The sequence below is a fragment of the Centruroides vittatus genome, unplaced genomic scaffold, assembly GCF_030686945.1.
Source record: "Centruroides vittatus isolate TY-2023 unplaced genomic scaffold, ASM3068694v2 contig_4, whole genome shotgun sequence".
Taxonomy (NCBI): Eukaryota; Metazoa; Arthropoda; class Arachnida; order Scorpiones; family Buthidae; genus Centruroides; species Centruroides vittatus.
The window spans coordinates 1653517-1672041 of record NW_027122214.1 but is presented as its reverse complement, the minus strand read 5'-3'; the positions used below and the strand labels follow the sequence as shown (position 1 = coordinate 1672041).

Here is an 18525-nt window from a genome sequence, read left to right as displayed (position 1 = left end):
ATTTGCTAATAGTATTTACTTACTAAAAATATATTTATTGAAGAAACATGAATTCTCTTCTTAAATTCATTACTCACATTCATCAGAAACAAAAACCAACTTTTGACCATAGGGATGACCATTTATTTCATGCTAAGTTCTGTAAAAATATGCAAAACGGTTAAAATGTCCTCTGGTGACAATGTCAGAAATTAAAAACAAATAGTTTTATTAAAATTGGTTGTTTATGCATACTTTCAGAAGCTCAGCCTCAAATGAAAGGTGTTTGTGATTAAAAATTGTTTTTGTTCCTAGTTGAGTATGAGTGATAGATTAAGAAGGCAATTTGTTTTTCAATATATATTTTTAATGAGAAATGGATTGTTTTTATATTTAAACTAACATATGCAGATAATTTTGTTATATTAGTATTATTTGAATTTTTAAATATGTGATAGTAACAAGGAAATATTTACTGTTCTTGTAAATAAGCATCTAAGAATATTGAATTGTATTTCTAATGCTAGTATAATCAACTTAGTAGAAACTTTGAAGGTTATTCTACAGAACAGAAGTTTCTATTGCAGAAGATTTAATTATTAACTCATATTAATAATAATTTGATGGAATGCAACAAAAAATATTTAAATTCTATAAGTTTTAAATTTAATGTATTTTTTGCAGATTATAAAACTCATAATATATAATTGCAATAAAAATTTAATATTTTTATTTTATTGAATATTATGTTCATTATTATTATCAATGATAAAATCTACACATTGCTACATATAAAATATTATGTTAATAAAAGTTTAGCAATATTTTTAGAATGAAATCAAAATATATAATGTTTTCTTTTTTTAGCTTACAAGGAGCAGTTATCATTATATGTTTGAGGTAGATGTCTAAATATTTATTGCACAGACACTTAATTTCTGCAGCAAGCATAAAATGTGCAATAAGCATTTTAAAATATTGCCTTATCTATTTTTTTTTTGCAAATATTTTGTATAATAATTGAAATATTTTTAATATGAAAAATGTTCATTTTTGTAACTCATTATTATTTGATATTTTTCTGTAATATACTCTTGGGTAGTTATCCATTACAAAATGTTTTTGTATGGAAGTGATGAAATTTTAATGAAAATAAAGGGCGATTACAGTGTTGATCTATTTTTGTGAGAATGGTAACACAATCATTTTTTTTGCAAGTTGTATGAAGCATGTGACCCAAGAAAAGAGAATTTGTTGTGGTTTGTGCATGTTTGAGTGGATTAACCTACATGGTAGTACTGTTAAATCCTCCTGTTCCATAGCCTTCAAGAAATCATGACACATTGTTTGGAAGTTACACATTCCTTTTTCTCCTCCTCCAGCTGATGTAACACCTGGACATACTGTGCACTACTTATGAGTTTGTAATAAAGGATCTCTCACACTTGGAAGCATGATTGTGGCATAGTAAGCATCCAGCTTAGTCTTCTGGTTGATGATATAAATACTTATTATTACAGTTTCTACATATTTAACTATTTCATTTGGTATAGTGGGTCTCATAGAACATTTTGCATCATGTACAGTACATTACCTATTCACCTGAATCTGTAATCAACAATCTGATATTGGTCCTGGTAGAAACAGACTTTTTGAATGTTTGGATAAAGTTTGGCTGCACTTCTGTGTATTTGAATCCATTTAAACATGCACAAACAATGGTGATTCTCTCTTCTTGGATGAACATGTTGCACAAAAATGGATCAAGACTTTGTAATCACTCTGTATAATAATGATTGATTACTTAGATAAACATTAGTAAATTTTAGGTAAACATTTATTTTATGTTACTTTATTCAGAAATTTTTGCAATTTTAAATTAAAAATCTATGTAATTTATATATTTTACCTACTGTTTATTATCAAGAGATACTTCTATATCAGCAGAACAAAATTTTCAATTCTAAGATTCACAAAGAATACAACATAAAATATTTAAGTTATTGTAAACTAGAATTTTCCAGTATTTTAGAACTTTTCAAACTAGCTCGGGCCAAATTTCAGCCAGAAGCAATACATTTTTCACATTTTATGGACATTTTGAAGCAGGCATTGTAGCAGTTATTGTATAAATAAAAAAAAAGAGTTTCATACAGTGAGAGAACAATTTTATTTTAAAAAGTGGACAGTCGCGAGATTAAAATGAAGATGGATGAAGTTTTTGGAGATTCTGCACCAGCATTGAAGACTGTTTATTTTTGGATAAAATTGTTTAAATGTGGCTGAATACGCACTGAAGGTGAAGTGCACCCTGAATGTCCAGTTGAGGTAACCACAACAGAAATCATTGAAAAAGTTCATGGTATCATTATGGAAGACTACTGACTAAAAGTGCTCAAGATTGCTGAGCTGTGGGTATCAACTGAATGAGTGCAAAAGTGTTGGACTATTTGAAAGAAGGCCAAAGATTCACCCACAAAAAAATGTTTTTTTAAATACATAGAATGGATGTCATGCCAACAATTGTACTGAACTAAGAGAAACATTCACATAAAAAGGCATTAAAGAACATTTTTAAGAAACATTTTATTTTCTGCGAGCACTTTTGATGTACTATAAACGCCTTCAGGCGAAAGGTACGTCGAAAGCACTCTCAGAAAATAAAGTGTTTCTTAAAAATGTTCTTTAATGCATTTTTATATGAATGTTTCTCTTAGTTCAAGGCTCTTTTACCAAGACAATGTGAATTTAAAATTTGGCTCATTGAGAAGAAATACTTATTCAATAAGTATTTTGCAGACCTTGAGAAAAACTACTTTTCCAATGGGATTAAAAATTTGGTAACTTTCTGGACCCAGTGTATAGCCCTCAATGGAGATTATGTTGAAAAATAAAATTGATTTTTTCCAAAAAAAAAAACTGTGTTTAACGTGACTTTTTTATCATACTTATCAAATGACCATTGTTTGAAGGTAACTAATATCATTAAATAAAAAAGGATTCTTTTATTGAACTTAGTAGATACACCTTGTAGTTTTTGAATAAACAATTCTAATGGGACCTTAAATTAATTAACTAAATTTAAATTTTTATTTATTTTAGTAAATTTATTAAATGATGGATTTTTTTATGTGCAGGTAGAAGAACGACCTTCTATTATTCTTCTAGTTGCTGGTTTAAAGAAAGAAGTTCAGCAGCTTGTTGCTGAGGTAATTTTTATATGAATATAAAATTTATTAATTATAGCTGTAATATATAATTAATAATTGTAATTTTCTAGACTATTATACTTAGTTTTGTCATATAAATTGGTTATTAGGGTTTGTTTCATAATTTCCAATAAATATAAAGTGTGATTAATATTGTGAAAATTAAATTTTTTTATAGGGAATTGGTCAAGTTTGGGAATCATATAAGTTGGACCCATATGTGCAACGTCTTGCTGAAACAGTTTTTAATTTTCAGGAGAAGGTAAAAATATTTTTTGTAAAAGATTAATATATTCTTATATAGGGATCTCACTATGATAGATTTTTGATTTTGCGACAAATGGTGTAATTTAGTGATATCTTTTGTCTGCAAATTTGCAAAAAGGTGACAGAAAATTTTACACTTAGACAAACATGATAGTTTCCTGTACAATGATGCGTTTTTGTACATTTTAGAATTACAGTAGAGCGTCGATAAGTGGAACGTCGTTAAGTGGAATGGCCGGAAAGTGGAACGATTTTCAGTCGGACTGTGTCGTGCTGAATCGAATGTTTTTGATACTAAATTTACTTCTAAAGTATAATTTTCATGTTTTTTATATTCTTTAATATATTTATTTTGTTTGTACAAAATGCAGAAATAATTTTTAACGATACGATAGCCTCGATGATTATTATAAAAATTTTCGTTAGGCTTAAAATCGACGAAAATTCAACGCGAAGCGACACGCAACGGAGAAAAATTCAACAGGAAGCGATACGCAATGGAGAAAAATTTGAACATCGGACAGGTTAATGTATTTTTTTGTACAAAGTTGGAAACTGGAACAAATCATTAACTGGAAGGACCCCAGTCCCCAATTGGTTCCACTTATCGACGCTCTACTGTACTTCAAAAATGCTTTAACACAGCAGCCTGTATTAAAGTTATATTGCTCTTGTCAGGAGACAAAGAAAAAGCATGGTATATTTGGTGGCAGGATATGACTGAGTACTAAAAATTCTGAGCTTAAACTAAACAGATTATACATGCTATGGAATCTCTATCCTTCATTCTTTCGTCAGCAAGTGTTTCTGATATAAAATAAGCTTAATTTTGCAATACTGAATTTTATTTGTGGTTATTGTATTAAATGACATTTATGTAAACATTGATATCATGAATGCCCATTTATCATTGAATTCTTTAACAATGACAATTAAAGACAAACACTGTCCATATAAAAACAAAATATTAGTTTCAATTTTATTATACAGTACTATATTTCACAATAAATTGCTTATTAAAAATTCATGTAATTTATATTTTTCAATAGAAATTATAAATGCAGTAATTGAAAATTTAAAAAGTAAATATTGAACATATAATAAAACATCAAAACTTATTTTATAAGTTGTGATGTTTTATTATATTAAATTACAAAGAGTAAAAATTTTCTAAAAAGCAAAATAAAGTTACTATTGTATAAAAATTTTAGAATTTTCCATTTAGAAATAAAGAAATCTTTTCCTTACACATTAATGATGAATTGGAAATTTCACACCTTTGTGAATTGATGCAATACTGTGAAATCACATAAAGGTGTGAAATTTCAAATTCACAGAAACTTGTAAATGAGGAGACAGTACTTGAAACCAATAACTAAACAACTTTTAATATCAAAGGGAAATATAAATGATAATTGACCTGTTCACATTTTGCTTATGTAGATCTTGACAAATTTATTGTTTCACCTGCAATGGTAGTTTCAAGGGCAGTGATAGGAATAAAATACCATATTTCGTTGAAAAAAGAAATTCAAATGGCAATTGATATTTTAAAATTTATTGACTCGAGTGCTTTTAAAGTTTGGGGGACTGAAAAACATGCGATATATACGAATCTGCAATATAACGAGGGGCTATCTAGGGTAGAAGGCATAAGTGTAACAGACCAAGATGGCCATACGATAATTTTAAGTGAAATTATTATATATTATATTGGTTTTAGTGAAATGAATCTCATTAAAATACCAATACACAACAGACTAGATATTATAAATGTTAGCAATTTGATGAATATATCAATGGTTCACCTTGAAGAGAATTTGATTTTATAAATTATTTCTGATTTTAAATGTGTTTAAATAATGTCTACAATAATTTATTCTATATTTAATCATATAACAAAATTACCCAGGTTACAATAAAATACTATTAAAATTAACAACAAAAATAAATATAGTAAAAATTATATAACAACAAGAAATATACATGTAAAAGGATGGCAAAATGATACAAGGACAAAACAAAATCACACATTATATAAAAATTGTTGGCATAAATGTTTGTGTTTTGTAAAGTCATGATGAAGGTGATGTTCAACAGGAGACATGTAATTGATGGAACAATTAAAAAAAAAAAAACAAGAATCTATGAGATAGTGATAAATGATAAAAAGTAGTGATGTAACGAATATTCAGTTACTACCTGGTATTCGGCCTATTTTTCGCTATTTGGCCGAATACCGAATATTTAATCACTATTTGGCTGAATACCGAATACCTAAAAACAGGAGTAAGAAATAACAAAAACACAGTAAATTAATAATTTTGGCAACTTTTATTAATGCTGAACATTAAATTATCATTATTAAGGTTAGTAAAAAATAGCATCTAACTCTAGAATTAAATTATTTTGCAATTAAATAATAATGTAGCCTTTATCTAGCTCGATATCTTATGGCATTGATGGCGTGTAGGTTAGAATGTATCGGGCATTAATATTATTGTTTAGTTAATTATGTCATATTCATATTCGTGTATATTTTAATATTTTTTACGATATTTTTAAATGATTTACGAAACGTTTTATTGAAACTTATCATATTTAATGAAAGAATTATTTATCTATTTCTAGATGAGTAACTAATATATAATTTATTTTATATATAAAGAAAAAAATGAGCATTTTTCATTATATACAAAAGATAACATTTGAAATCATGTTAATTTTAAAAATATTGACAAAAACAATAGCAACAAAATATCACAAAACTTCACAAATAGAAACCCCCCAATAATATGTTTGAACTGTTCTACAACTGAGGAGAAACTAGTCCATATGTCCCCACTAAAGTATATCCTTAGGGTACTATTCAGTCTACAAATAGGTACTAAAAGCAAAATTTTAGTGCTTAATTAAAGAGTTAAAAAGATCGATTGCAAATAAAATAACTCATAAGTTATAACTTACATCTAAATACCAACAACTGCTGAATCATATCTGGCTATTTATGGCTATTACATAAATTATAAACCAATTTGGCACTAGAGGTAAACACTAGACTCCATCTCATATTAACTTTAATAATTATAATTTAATTAATTAATTTAAATAATTTAGACCTACTGGAAGAAAAAATCATAGTGACAGCAGGCCAATAGGAGAGCAGGGTGTGCGATCCTTGCCATAATACAGTTTGCGCGTCAATTTTCGTACGTGCGTTAATCAAGCCAAATAGTTTGGCCGAATATTTGGTATTCAGCCTGAGCCGAATATACTATTCGTTACATCACTAATAAAAAAGAGTATTCAGACATGATAGTGATTGAGTTTTGCTGGAAGGAACTTTCAGTTTGAGCCAATAATTGGGTATTATACCATTGATAGTATTTTAGCTTATAAATATTTTAAAGTATTTGACCCTTTCTTTGAAAGCAGGTATCCCAGTCTGACTCTAGTGACTTTGGCATTATTAGTATATGATAGATGGCAAAATTTGTTCAGAAGGAAATATATTTTGTTTCTTTCATTAATTAATTTGTTTACTACAGAAGGGCAGTCATAGCCCAGATTGATAACGAGTAGACTGAAAATTTGTAAAAAAAAATCAACCAACAAAAGTGCCATAAAATTCCATGGCAGATTACAATAGATTTAGCAGTTTTTTTTCTATATGACGTCTAAAGGTCAATTTATTGTCAAAAATGATCTCAAATCACTATACGAATTTACTTAATTCAAGACATGATTATAGATATAAATATGAGCAAAGAGGAGGGTCTCTAATCAGAGAAAAGCACATCACAACAGTTTTACAAATGTTAATTCATAAAACTGTTGTGATGTGCTCTTCTCTGATAGTAATTTAGATTTGTTTTCTAAAAGCGAAAAATAAAATTTTGAGATTAGTATGGATGGTAAAACGTTAGGGTTATAATTTAAGAGTTTTATATCATTGGCATAATCTATAACTCTAGATGTAATATTATTAAATAGGTTATTAACATATACAGAGAAAAATAATCCACTCAAAATTGATCCTTGTGGGATGCCTCTAATTGGGGAAAATCAAGGAATTCAAACAATTTTTTAAATTGAATTCTACCTTTTTTTTTTTTTTTTTTTTAAATTTACATCACAAAAAATAAAGATTTTGTTTTATTGTTTAATATGTTGTTTGGTGAGAGAAAACATGGACAGTTTAAATTAATATTTTGCTTTAATTTTCTGCTGTTGTATTTCCTTTTTAATTTAAATAAAGATTAAAAAATTATATTTTATAAATTTGATTTATTCTAGATTTATGAATCAATCAGTGGAACTATATTGCAACCTGAGAGATCTGTCTATAATGAGTGAATTAGATTTGTCAAATGTATATAATATATTGGCATCTTACAGACATAAATTTAATTCATTAACACATTGAGATAGTTTCTGATAAATTTTGTACAAAAGTAAAAATTTACTGCCTTTATAGAAGACAAAAATAAAAAAATCCTATTGTTTTTTTTCACATAAATGTGTAAAGAATATAAAAAAAAGAATAATACTATATATATATTAGGGTGTCCTTTATTTTTTGAATATTTTTTTTTCTAACACATAGGGCCTATTTTTATTTATTTTACCCTTAAATACTCCCACAATAAATTTCAGCCTATTTTGATCAGTAGAACCCGTGTCGACTTGCATCGAATCATTTCCATACATATGGTGCTAGAGAAGTGGCACATATTCGCTTTGTACGCCATTCTAACACAGTTTGTCGGGCTATTAACACGTATAGCTTTTTTTGAAGATGTCAGTGAAATTATGAAACACTAAAAAACATATTTTCTTAGTTGGAGAGATAAACCACCAAATCACGGGTGCAAAATTACCATTAAATCGGCAAGTACTCGCAGTTTTGTTTTTTAACATTTGTGAAGTTAAACTAACTGTGAGTGAAAGCGTAAATCTTGTAATACGCGAGTGTATCATATTTTGGGAAAAAGCTAGAATACCTTCAAAATCTATACCTAACTGTGCCAAGAAATTGGTGGATATTTATCAGGTATGGGGAGACTCCATATGTGATAAAGATCCACCAATTTTTGTTTTCGAAATGTGAGAGTTTAACTGTCCTATCAGATATTCGTTAATGTTTTAACTCCAAAATTTTGAATTTTATTTGGGCCTTACATTTACATAATTTTTTGTGCGCTAGTTGATTTCTTTTCTCTGAATTTTTGTGAGTGCTTTTCTGAACTTTTTATTTCAAAAAGAAAGTGATATTATGGAGCCTAAAAAGAGTGAAGTGTCATGAACTGTGCTCACATAGAAACCAAGCAAGAGATAATAGCCAATGTAGAGAGCGGTAGATGTCGTCTGTTGTTGCTAAGCAGTATGGCTTGAACAGGTCTACAGTAGGCACAATCTTAGCTAAGAAAAATATAATTGAGAAGACTCGTGCAGCTAACGGAGTAACGAAAATCACGTCTGAGAAACAAAGATGTGCCATCCATGAAAAAATGGAGAGATTGCTTTTAATTTGGATAAAAGAAAGGGGAATGAAAAGAGATATATAATTTAAAAAATTAAAATTATTTAAAAAACCAATGGAGTCAGATTTTGTTATTAATCTCCTCCACAAATCAGAAAGGAAAGAGATTTTAAATTTTTGTATACTAGTTTATAGTACAGTTAAGTAAGAAAAGAGATATAACTAGTATGACTATTATTCAAGAAATTTTTGGAGAACTGAAGAAACAAACTCCACATTCATTACATGAAGAGATAGAATTCAAGGCTACCACTGGATGGTTTACAAAGTTTAGAAGGAAATCTGGCATTAAACATGTAGTAATTCATGGTGAGTCTGCTAGTGCAGATAAAGAAGAAACTGAAGAAAAATCCTGGAGAGAAAAGCAATTGACATTGGACAGATTCTTTAACTCCCCACAAATGGAAAAAAAAGCATGACTGATAAAAATGCAAGACTGTGTGTATATATATGTATTTTTATTATTACATATGAATAAACATAGTAAGAAAGTATATAATTTTTTATTTAATTTTTGGGGTCTCCAGAACAAATTAATCAAATTCCCATAAAAATCTATGGTAAATCAATAATCGGTTAACAAACAATTCAGGTAGTGAACACAGTCTTGGAACGGAGTATGTTCGTAAATCGATCACCCAGTGTACATACATTTACACAAGCCAAATAGAAATTGATAAGCCCTATAATTGAAATTTAAGTTAACTTTTTATTTTATCATTAATTTTATTAACTTGATTTTATAATACATCTTTTTATATCTGAATGTATTAGAATTCATAAAAGAAATTTAAATATTTAATATTTATTGTTTAGGTGGATGATTTATTAGCAATTGAAGAACAAATAGATGTCGATGTTCGATCATTAGAAACATGCAGTTACAGCACAAATGTATTTACTGACATTTTAAATAAGATTCAGAAGGCAGTCGATGATTTAAGCTTGCATCAGTATTCAAATCTGAATTTATGGGTTGGAAAACTAGATGAAGAGGTAAGAATTAGTCAACATTTTTAATGAAATAATTATTCTTGTTTTTTACTATGAATTACCAATTTAACTTTAGCTGAAATTCAGTCTTATTTAAAAGCATTTTTATTTACTGTCAAATCATTGTAATTATTAAAGCAATTTTTTAATGTTTGAAAAATTTTTATAATAATAACTGAAAATGAATACATTGAGTATTTTAAACTCTTATGAAGTTAAAATGTTTTTGAATTTTTGTATTTGATTGAGATCAGGCTTCTTTTCCAAGAATGAATTGGAGTTAGAAAGAAATTTTATAAAAATGAGTTTTCATTAATCCAAGTCTGCAATGTTTAATTTATTTAGATAAAATTTCCTTTAGCTGCAATAAACATTTAAAATTATTTTTGATGTAAAAATCATATTTGTCATGACATGAACACTCTTATTTACGAAATAATGAAAAGTTTGTTATTTATTTTTACAATTAATTTTTAATCTAATCTAATTTGATATATTGTATTATGTAATTTTATTCCAAACTTACAACTAACATTTAATTGTATTTTTGATCCTGTAGTGTGAAATCCAATGCTATGAATATTCAACTTGTTATATATTTTATATACACTGGTGCCTCGTATAACGTACGCCTTGAATAACGGACGCTGCGAACAACGGACTTTCTGTTTGGCCGTTACGTGACTCGAGCAACGGACTGGCTGCGAACAACGGACTTTCCTGCATAATTGGTAACTGCTCCATGGGTGCATTCTTTAATGCGTCTCCGCTACTACGGGAGTACGCTGCTGTTTGTAGACATTTAGAAATGACGGTGAAAGAAAGAAAGATGGCGGCACCCGCAATATCGATAGTATCGTGATGGAGGAATCTATAATTCTAAAATATGAGCTTTAAAAGGCAAAAGAAGGGTCCCAATTGTAAAATTTAACCATAAAATGGATTATTTGTTGAAAGAGCATTCAACATAGCCTCGAAAAAAAATTCATAAAGACACTTACATCACCGCGTGCGCTAACTTGCGCTTTCACAATTTCTAAATTCTCATTCATAAAACCACGTAATGGACCCGGAAACGAAACGATCTGAGCCATGGAGGACGCCATGTTGCTTTCCACTGTAAACTACTGCTACGAGCGACCGTTTTTGTCGTTCGACGGCACGCACTCCCACCGGAATTTAGGAACGCGTTCCGCAGGAATTTTTAAATGGATGTCGCTCACGCAGAGTTACGCGGAGGAATAAAAGAACTCACACCATGTTCATTTTTTATGATACAGTACAGTTATTTTATGCTGCGGAACGAATTAGATGTTTTAACATGTATTTCTATGGGAAAATGCGTTTCGTATAACGGACGTTTCACTTAACGGACGTGCACCTGGAACGGTTTAAGTACGTTATATGAGGCACCACTGTATATTAATTATTTGTATATGTAAAGCCAGTCACTAATAAGTCTGTATTGAAGGAAACTTGTCTTCAATGTTGAAGCAAATTTGCCTGCAGTTGAATGAGTGATTATAGGTCTCCCACTAGTGGACTCAAGGAAGTTCTTTTGAAGAGGAGCATATTCAACTTGTTATATATTTTCATTCTGTGACTAGCGATGCTTCTCTGCAGTCACTCATCAATTTGTGGCAATCGTTGTTAGTAGCAAAAAGCAAACAGACATGAAGACAAGTGAACATAAAAACTAGTTTGTTTACATATTGAAGCAACCACATCGACTCATTTGAGAAAATCTTAAACCCGACACAATGTTTTTATATTTTTGAACAACCAAAATTAAAATTTAATCAGCATAAAGTATTAAATTCTTATTGTAATCATATTGATTAACCTGAATACATTGGAAATCATTTTCTGAGTTCATATGTAAATAATGAAAAAATTAGAAAAAAAAATCCATAATTTTTTAAAATACAAATAAAATATAGAGAGTATGGAAAGAAAAGACACCACCACTCACAGAAGGAAACAAGTTTTATTACCAATGCACCAAATTATCTGTCAATCTTGAATTTCCATCTCAGTTTCATTAAAAATTAATACTAAGCAGTGATCTGGTGGAAAACTTTGTTTCTTAATAAGCAAACTGTTTAAAATGTAAGGCAGTGATTAAATAGAAAGATCTATGTACTGGAGTGTGGTGTGTAATATGTAAAAGAATCTTCAAGGATATTTTTTATAACACTTATTTCAGAAAGTTTGATTGATTGTAAGTCTTTACTTCTAATTTGGTTATGTTTTATTTCACTATTTTTTCACATAATAGTTATATTGGTCATAATATTCATATAGTCTAATATTCATTTGGTCATTAATCAGACTGTTATTTTGAATGGCAACTTTGAAGTTATTTATAATTTCTTGTGTCCAGCATAAATGTTTTTCTCAAGTATGTTAAAGAATAATTTTGATTTATAGTATTATTTATATTTAGGATAAATTATGAAATTTTGATAATGATTTAATATGTGAATAAAGACAATTAATTTCAAAACACTTTATAATTATCTTCAAATGTAGGTTGAGAAAAAGCTTTCATGTCGTTTGGAAGCTGGTATAAAAGCATGGACCAAAGCATTAGAAGGCAAAAAGGATGAAGTAGACGTATGTATGGATACTGATGGACCAGCTACTGTAGCTCACAAACCTGGTGGTGACCCTCAGATACCAGTTTTAGTGCATGAAGTGAGAATTACAAATCAAGTCATGTATGTCAGTCCCAGTGTGGAAGAAGCACGATTTAATATTATGCAGCAGTTATTTGCATGGGAAAATGTTGTTCTTCTTCAAACTCGCATTCAAAGTTCTCGTTATCAGGTTTGTATTCACTTTGTCTTTAAGATATATATCATCATATATAATGTTATAATTTTCAAAAGATGTGAGATTTTAACTACTAAGAAATTTATATATATATATATATATATATATATATGAGTTTTCAAAAGTTTAGAAAATTCTAACAGTTCCCAAAATTTATGTAAAAACGTGATCATCAAATTGTCAATGTTGAAATTAAAATCTGTCTCCATTTTTTTTTTTTTTTTTTTTTTTTTTAGAACTTTAAAATTACCAAATTTACATTTGGTAATTTTAATTGTTATAAAATATAATTACAGAAGTATGTTTTTAATTTTTAAAATATGATTATAATCTTTAATGTTTTAAATGTTAGGTTGGTCTGGATCGTCCAACATCACAAACTTATCGTAACTTACTAACCAAGATGCCAAATGGAGCAATTATTTTAGAAGCTGCTTATTCCAGTATTGAAAACAAAATTAAACAAATGCAAGAGTATGTTGCTGAATGGTTAAGATATCAAACATTGTGGGATTTACAACCTGAGATGTTGTATTCAAAACTTGGAGAAGATATTGGATGTTGGATGCATACACTAGTTGAAATAAAGTGAGTTAATAATAATAATAATTTTTTTTTTAATTTTATATTATTATTATTATTGCTAAATAGTTTTTATTAACAATGTTTTCAAAATTTTAATCAGTCCTAAAGTGCTGTATTAGAAGTGTCTTTATTAGATATAAACATTTTAGTTTATTGATATCAGAAATTTTATATAATTAAACTTAGAAATTTATATTATAAAAATTTAATAAGGTAGTTATTTTTAAATTACTCAAAACATATATTAAATGTCCAATTTGTTAATGAAAACAACTTTACAGAAATTATTATAAAGATAGAAAATTCAAAATAATAATCTATAGATGTTATCTTGGTTTTTTCAGCTTTTAATTTACTTCTAGAAAGTATCAGTAAAATTTTACATAAATATTTATTATTTTTAGGAAATCCCGTACAACATTCGATACTACAGAAGTTAGAAAAGAAATTGGACCAATCATAATTGACTATGCTAAAGTATATTTTTTTAAATATTTTTATAAATTTATATTACAAAATAAATATTAGCACCAAAAAATTTTAATTGTTTGTATTAAAAATATTTTAATTAACAAAATAGGTTCAATCCAAAGTATCATTAAAATATGACTCCTGGCACAAGGATGTTTTAGGAAAATTTGGTTCACTATTAGGATGTGAGATGGCACATTTTCATTCTAATGTCTCAAAGGTAATAATAAATTAAATGAATTTATTACACATAAAATAATTATTTTACTTTGTAATTTAGTACTTACAACCAAGAAAAGTTAGCTATTGTGCTGCAGTCCTAAGCTTATTAATCATGCTAAATGCAATCTTGTTTTTAAAGTAGATAATTTTGAAAGTCTGAGTTTTCTTAATGTATGCAATGGTTAAATTATTGTTTCCTTATTTAGAAAAATTATTCAAGAAAGCTGTTTTAATAAAAATCTTTAAAAATTTTCATATTAGTAGTGATATTTTTCTTTTAATAAACTACAATGGAAAACTTATTAATTCTTGATGATTGTAATTGCAATAATTTTCTTCCTGTTTAGGGAGTATTTGGTATTGCTTGAATTAAATTGGTTTGTTTCAAAATGCCAATAAGTTTTTCATAAACTATGTCACTGTTTACATAGATAAAGAATTAAAAAATGTTTTCAATTTGAGTGATCTTTATGGAATTGTATGTGATATCATTTAATTGAGTTATTGGCACTGATAAATAATAATGATAAACTACTATAATTAAATATTTCAATAGGAAACTAATAAATCAAATAATAAAATGGAAGTGACAGAAACATTTTTGAGATTACAAGTAGTAGTAAATAATAATAATATGTGTGCTATTTGCTAGAAAAATTTCAACATTCAGATGACATAAAATTACATCATTGGCATATTGTTGTGAAATTTACATGAAGAAAAATTGTATAAACTGGCATTGAACATGTGAAGTTAATAGGCACAGAAATTAAGACTATGATGATAAATATTCATTTGATCCCATGATGGAAACTGATTATTTGATTATCATGATCAATTTTTATCGTCTGGTTTTCATTTCAGATGCAAATTATGTTATTCAGGTGCAAGTTATGTTAAATTATAAAATATTATTGTATTAAATGATTAAAAATTTGAATTAATTTTTCATTTATTAAATCTCAAAAATGAATTAAAATATGAATTGCTGAATTTTAATTTATTTAAATACTTAACTATTAATAAACTTTTACCTATAAATATTTTGTTAATCAGTTCAGTATTCACATTTTCCATAAAAATAATTCCAGATGCAGATGAATTAGATGGAAGATGGTGTAATGATAAAACAACTTGTTTCTCTACTTTTTTAAACATGTATATAGAGAATATGCACAATTCTTTTAATGTTTGAGCCATGTTCTTCAAAGATTGGCTGTTCCTCAGGATCAATTTTAAAGCTCCAGCTATTTTCTTTGTTGTTAATATTCTGGGAGGCTGAGAAGCCTAAAGCTTTTCTATTATAGATTTTTCTGTAATTGAATTAATTCATCAGTTATTTTCTCAAAATGTGACTACCACATTTTTCACAAGAATTGTGTGCAGTATAACTTTTATTTCTCAGTTTTACAGTTTATAGTCAGTGTGTGTACTTAATCATCAAGAATTCAAATTTTTACAAATTGTAGACACAGGTTCTTCCACATATCATTTAAGGTTGTTACTTTTACATTATTTCATACATTAGCAATGTTTTGGACAGGATCACAAATTAGCTCTACCAGAAATTTTCTCTTCATGTAAAGTAATGACCTGAAAAAAAGATCTTTAAGTACTAAGCCTTATGAGAGATTGCATTATCTTAGCCTGTTTGTTGTATAAAGGAAGTTACTTTGCCTCATAATGCAAACATAATTTTATCATGGAAGTTATCCATGCTGGAAGAATGGTTATTATCAGGCACTAATAATATTTTGAAGAGCAAGTTTTAGAAATATAGTATCTTTCCATTTCCTGTATGACATAGTTTTTAAATCAGTCTTTAAATGCTTTTATTGTCACCTAAGCTATCTTATTAAATTTCTAGATAACAAGGAGAGACAAATTAGGCACATTTGCTATTATACCATATTTTTGCAGAATGATGGACATGCCGGTCTCCCCTGGATACACTAGGAAATCAGATATTTCCATATGGTAAAAACTGTCATGCCTGTTTCTCCCAGGGAATGCTGGCATTCCAGTTTAAGTGAGATTATAAATCCCCTTCTAGAGGGCACATTAAAAAAACAAACGAGTTTTATTCTAAAATTGTGAAACTGTCAGCATTATGTCAAAAACTATGATTATATGTTTAATTTTTTTATTTTGCCATCTTTCTAACAACAAAATATTCTTGGAATTCTAAAAGTGCTTTTTTTTTTGTCTGTATTTTATTGTTATTTGATTCAAAAATTTACTGTGTTGTTTTTTTTTGTTTTTGAATCAAATAACAACAAAATAACACATTAAACTTAAAAATCTCCACTTAAGCCAATTAACATGGCTTTGTGTGAAATTTGAGAGGAAGGTATTATTTTTAAGGTGGGGGTAGATGGTTACTGTAGTCCACACTGACTAACTATTACTGTCAATAAATCGTTAATTATTTTATTGTCTTGTAAATGAAAATTCTCTTCCTGATTTTAAATCAAATTACAGTATTATTATTTTATTGTACTCCAAAGAATGTTTTCTATGATGTTTAATTAACAACTAGTTTTGTTAGATCTGATTAATTTTATATTTTAGTCACAGGGATGGTATGCTGGTAACCCTGGAATTTCTGGCATTTTATGAGGCATGTCGGTCATTCTGTGAAAATATAGTATTTATTATAGTAAATGCTTGTAAATAGAGAGATTTCTTTTCAAAATTAATGAATTTATTCTGTCTAAATCCATTATAAAAGCTTACAGGAATGTGGAATAATAAATTATTAGCAATTCAAACATTTAATAGCTATTTGTGTTAAGTTTTTTATAATTGATATGTAATTTATATTTAACTATTTAATAAAGTAAATATTTTTAAAATATTCTTACTTACATTAATGAAATTAACTTTTTATTTTTCTTAATAATTCACAATGACTTAACATAATTTTCTTGATGATAATCGAAATGCAATTTTTATACCAATTTAGTCTCGAAGTGAATTAGAACAACAGTCAATTGATACAGCTAGTACGTCTGATGCAGTATCCTTCATAACATATGTTCAGAGTTTGAAACGTAAGATGAAGTCTTGGGAAAAACAAGTTGATGTAAGGATTAACAGAATTTGCAGTTACTTTTAAGTTAGACTGTAAAGAACTTACTCTTAAACTATACAGAACTTTGATTTTAAATTATAAATATATTTAACTGTATTTTGTATTAGTTATATAAAGAAGGACAACGTATTTTAGAGAGACAAAGATTTCAGTTCCCAAATAATTGGCTTCATGTTGATAATATTGAAGGGGAATGGTCTGCATTTAATGAAATAATAAAACGCAAAGATGCTTCCATCCAAACTCAAGTTGCTAGTCTTCAGATGAAAATTGTAACAGAAGATAAAGCTGTTGAGGCACGAACTAATGATCTTTTAGTAGAATGGGAAAAAAGTAAACCAATTGAGGTATTTATTACACAATGCAGATGGTATAATAAATAAGTATAAACTACTATTATAATAATAATAATTTTTATTTTAGGGATCCTTAAGACCTACAGAAGCTACCAGTCAACTTTCAATATTTGAATCTAAATTCAGTAGATTGAAAGAAGATAGAGATAATGTACTGAAAGCCAAAGAAGCTTTAGAACTACAAGAGCCTGGTAAGAAGTTATGTAATTTGATTTTGAATTTTTGAAAGAACATATAACATAGATAGTGAAATTTTTACATGCAATTCTTAATTGTTAAATCCTTAACACAAAATCTAGTCTGAAGAGCCATATGTGAATGAGCATTCATAATAGTTGTTGGGAGGTTCAGTTTTGTAGTATTGACTATTTGTTTCTAGAAGATAGTGTTTCTTCCATATTTTATCACTCGTTACAATATCAGAAACATCAATAGCAATACGTCTAAATTTTATAAGAGCATACAACATCATTCTGTGAGAACTGAGGGGGTTGAGTGGCAAGCTTGACCTCACTTACCGGCTTCTCCATTGATGGATGGCTTTTAGGAGGGCGAAATTGAGTGGGAGGGTTGGTGAGGTGGTGATAAGATGTTGGCCGTACTCAAGGATGACAGGCATAACATAATATAAAATAACATATTTAATAAACAGATAGATTACTACAATTATTCTAAAGTACAAAACAAATGGAGATACAACTAAAACAGTAAATGCGGTATCGACACGACAATCCTATGTGGCGTGTGGCTATTCGTTGTTACGTTCAATAATACTAGTCTAACTTATAAACTATTTGGGCAGAGAGCAAGAGAGTTTACAAATTGGTCTAAGTTAATACCTCATGATGATTACTTGCTGAGTATGGATTGCTGGGTTCATGCGTTGTTCTGAAGACATTCGCTGATCTAGCAGAGTATCAGAGGTGAGCCATCGGCGATTATGATAGTCAAGTGGCTTCGTAACCGTCGGGA

The 18525-nt window shown here is 28.2% G+C and overlaps 1 protein-coding gene across 2 annotated transcripts in view; it reads left to right on the top strand.

The window, feature by feature from the left end:
* The window catches only part of Dhc64C (dynein heavy chain, cytoplasmic), a 152304-nt gene that overhangs the window by 42194 nt on the left and 91585 nt on the right, over positions 1–18525 (top strand). For both annotated transcript variants that reach the window (XM_067271466.1, XM_067271467.1), the window contains exons 15-24: positions 3117–3188; positions 3367–3450; positions 9814–9993; positions 12523–12819; positions 13178–13413; positions 13815–13887; positions 13991–14101; positions 17069–17188; positions 17305–17544; positions 17621–17744. In XM_067271466.1, coding sequence (XP_067127567.1) covers positions 3117–3188; positions 3367–3450; positions 9814–9993; positions 12523–12819; positions 13178–13413; positions 13815–13887; positions 13991–14101; positions 17069–17188; positions 17305–17544; positions 17621–17744 — 1537 coding nt within the window. The remainder of the gene's footprint in view (positions 1–3116; positions 3189–3366; positions 3451–9813; positions 9994–12522; positions 12820–13177; positions 13414–13814; positions 13888–13990; positions 14102–17068; positions 17189–17304; positions 17545–17620; positions 17745–18525) is intronic.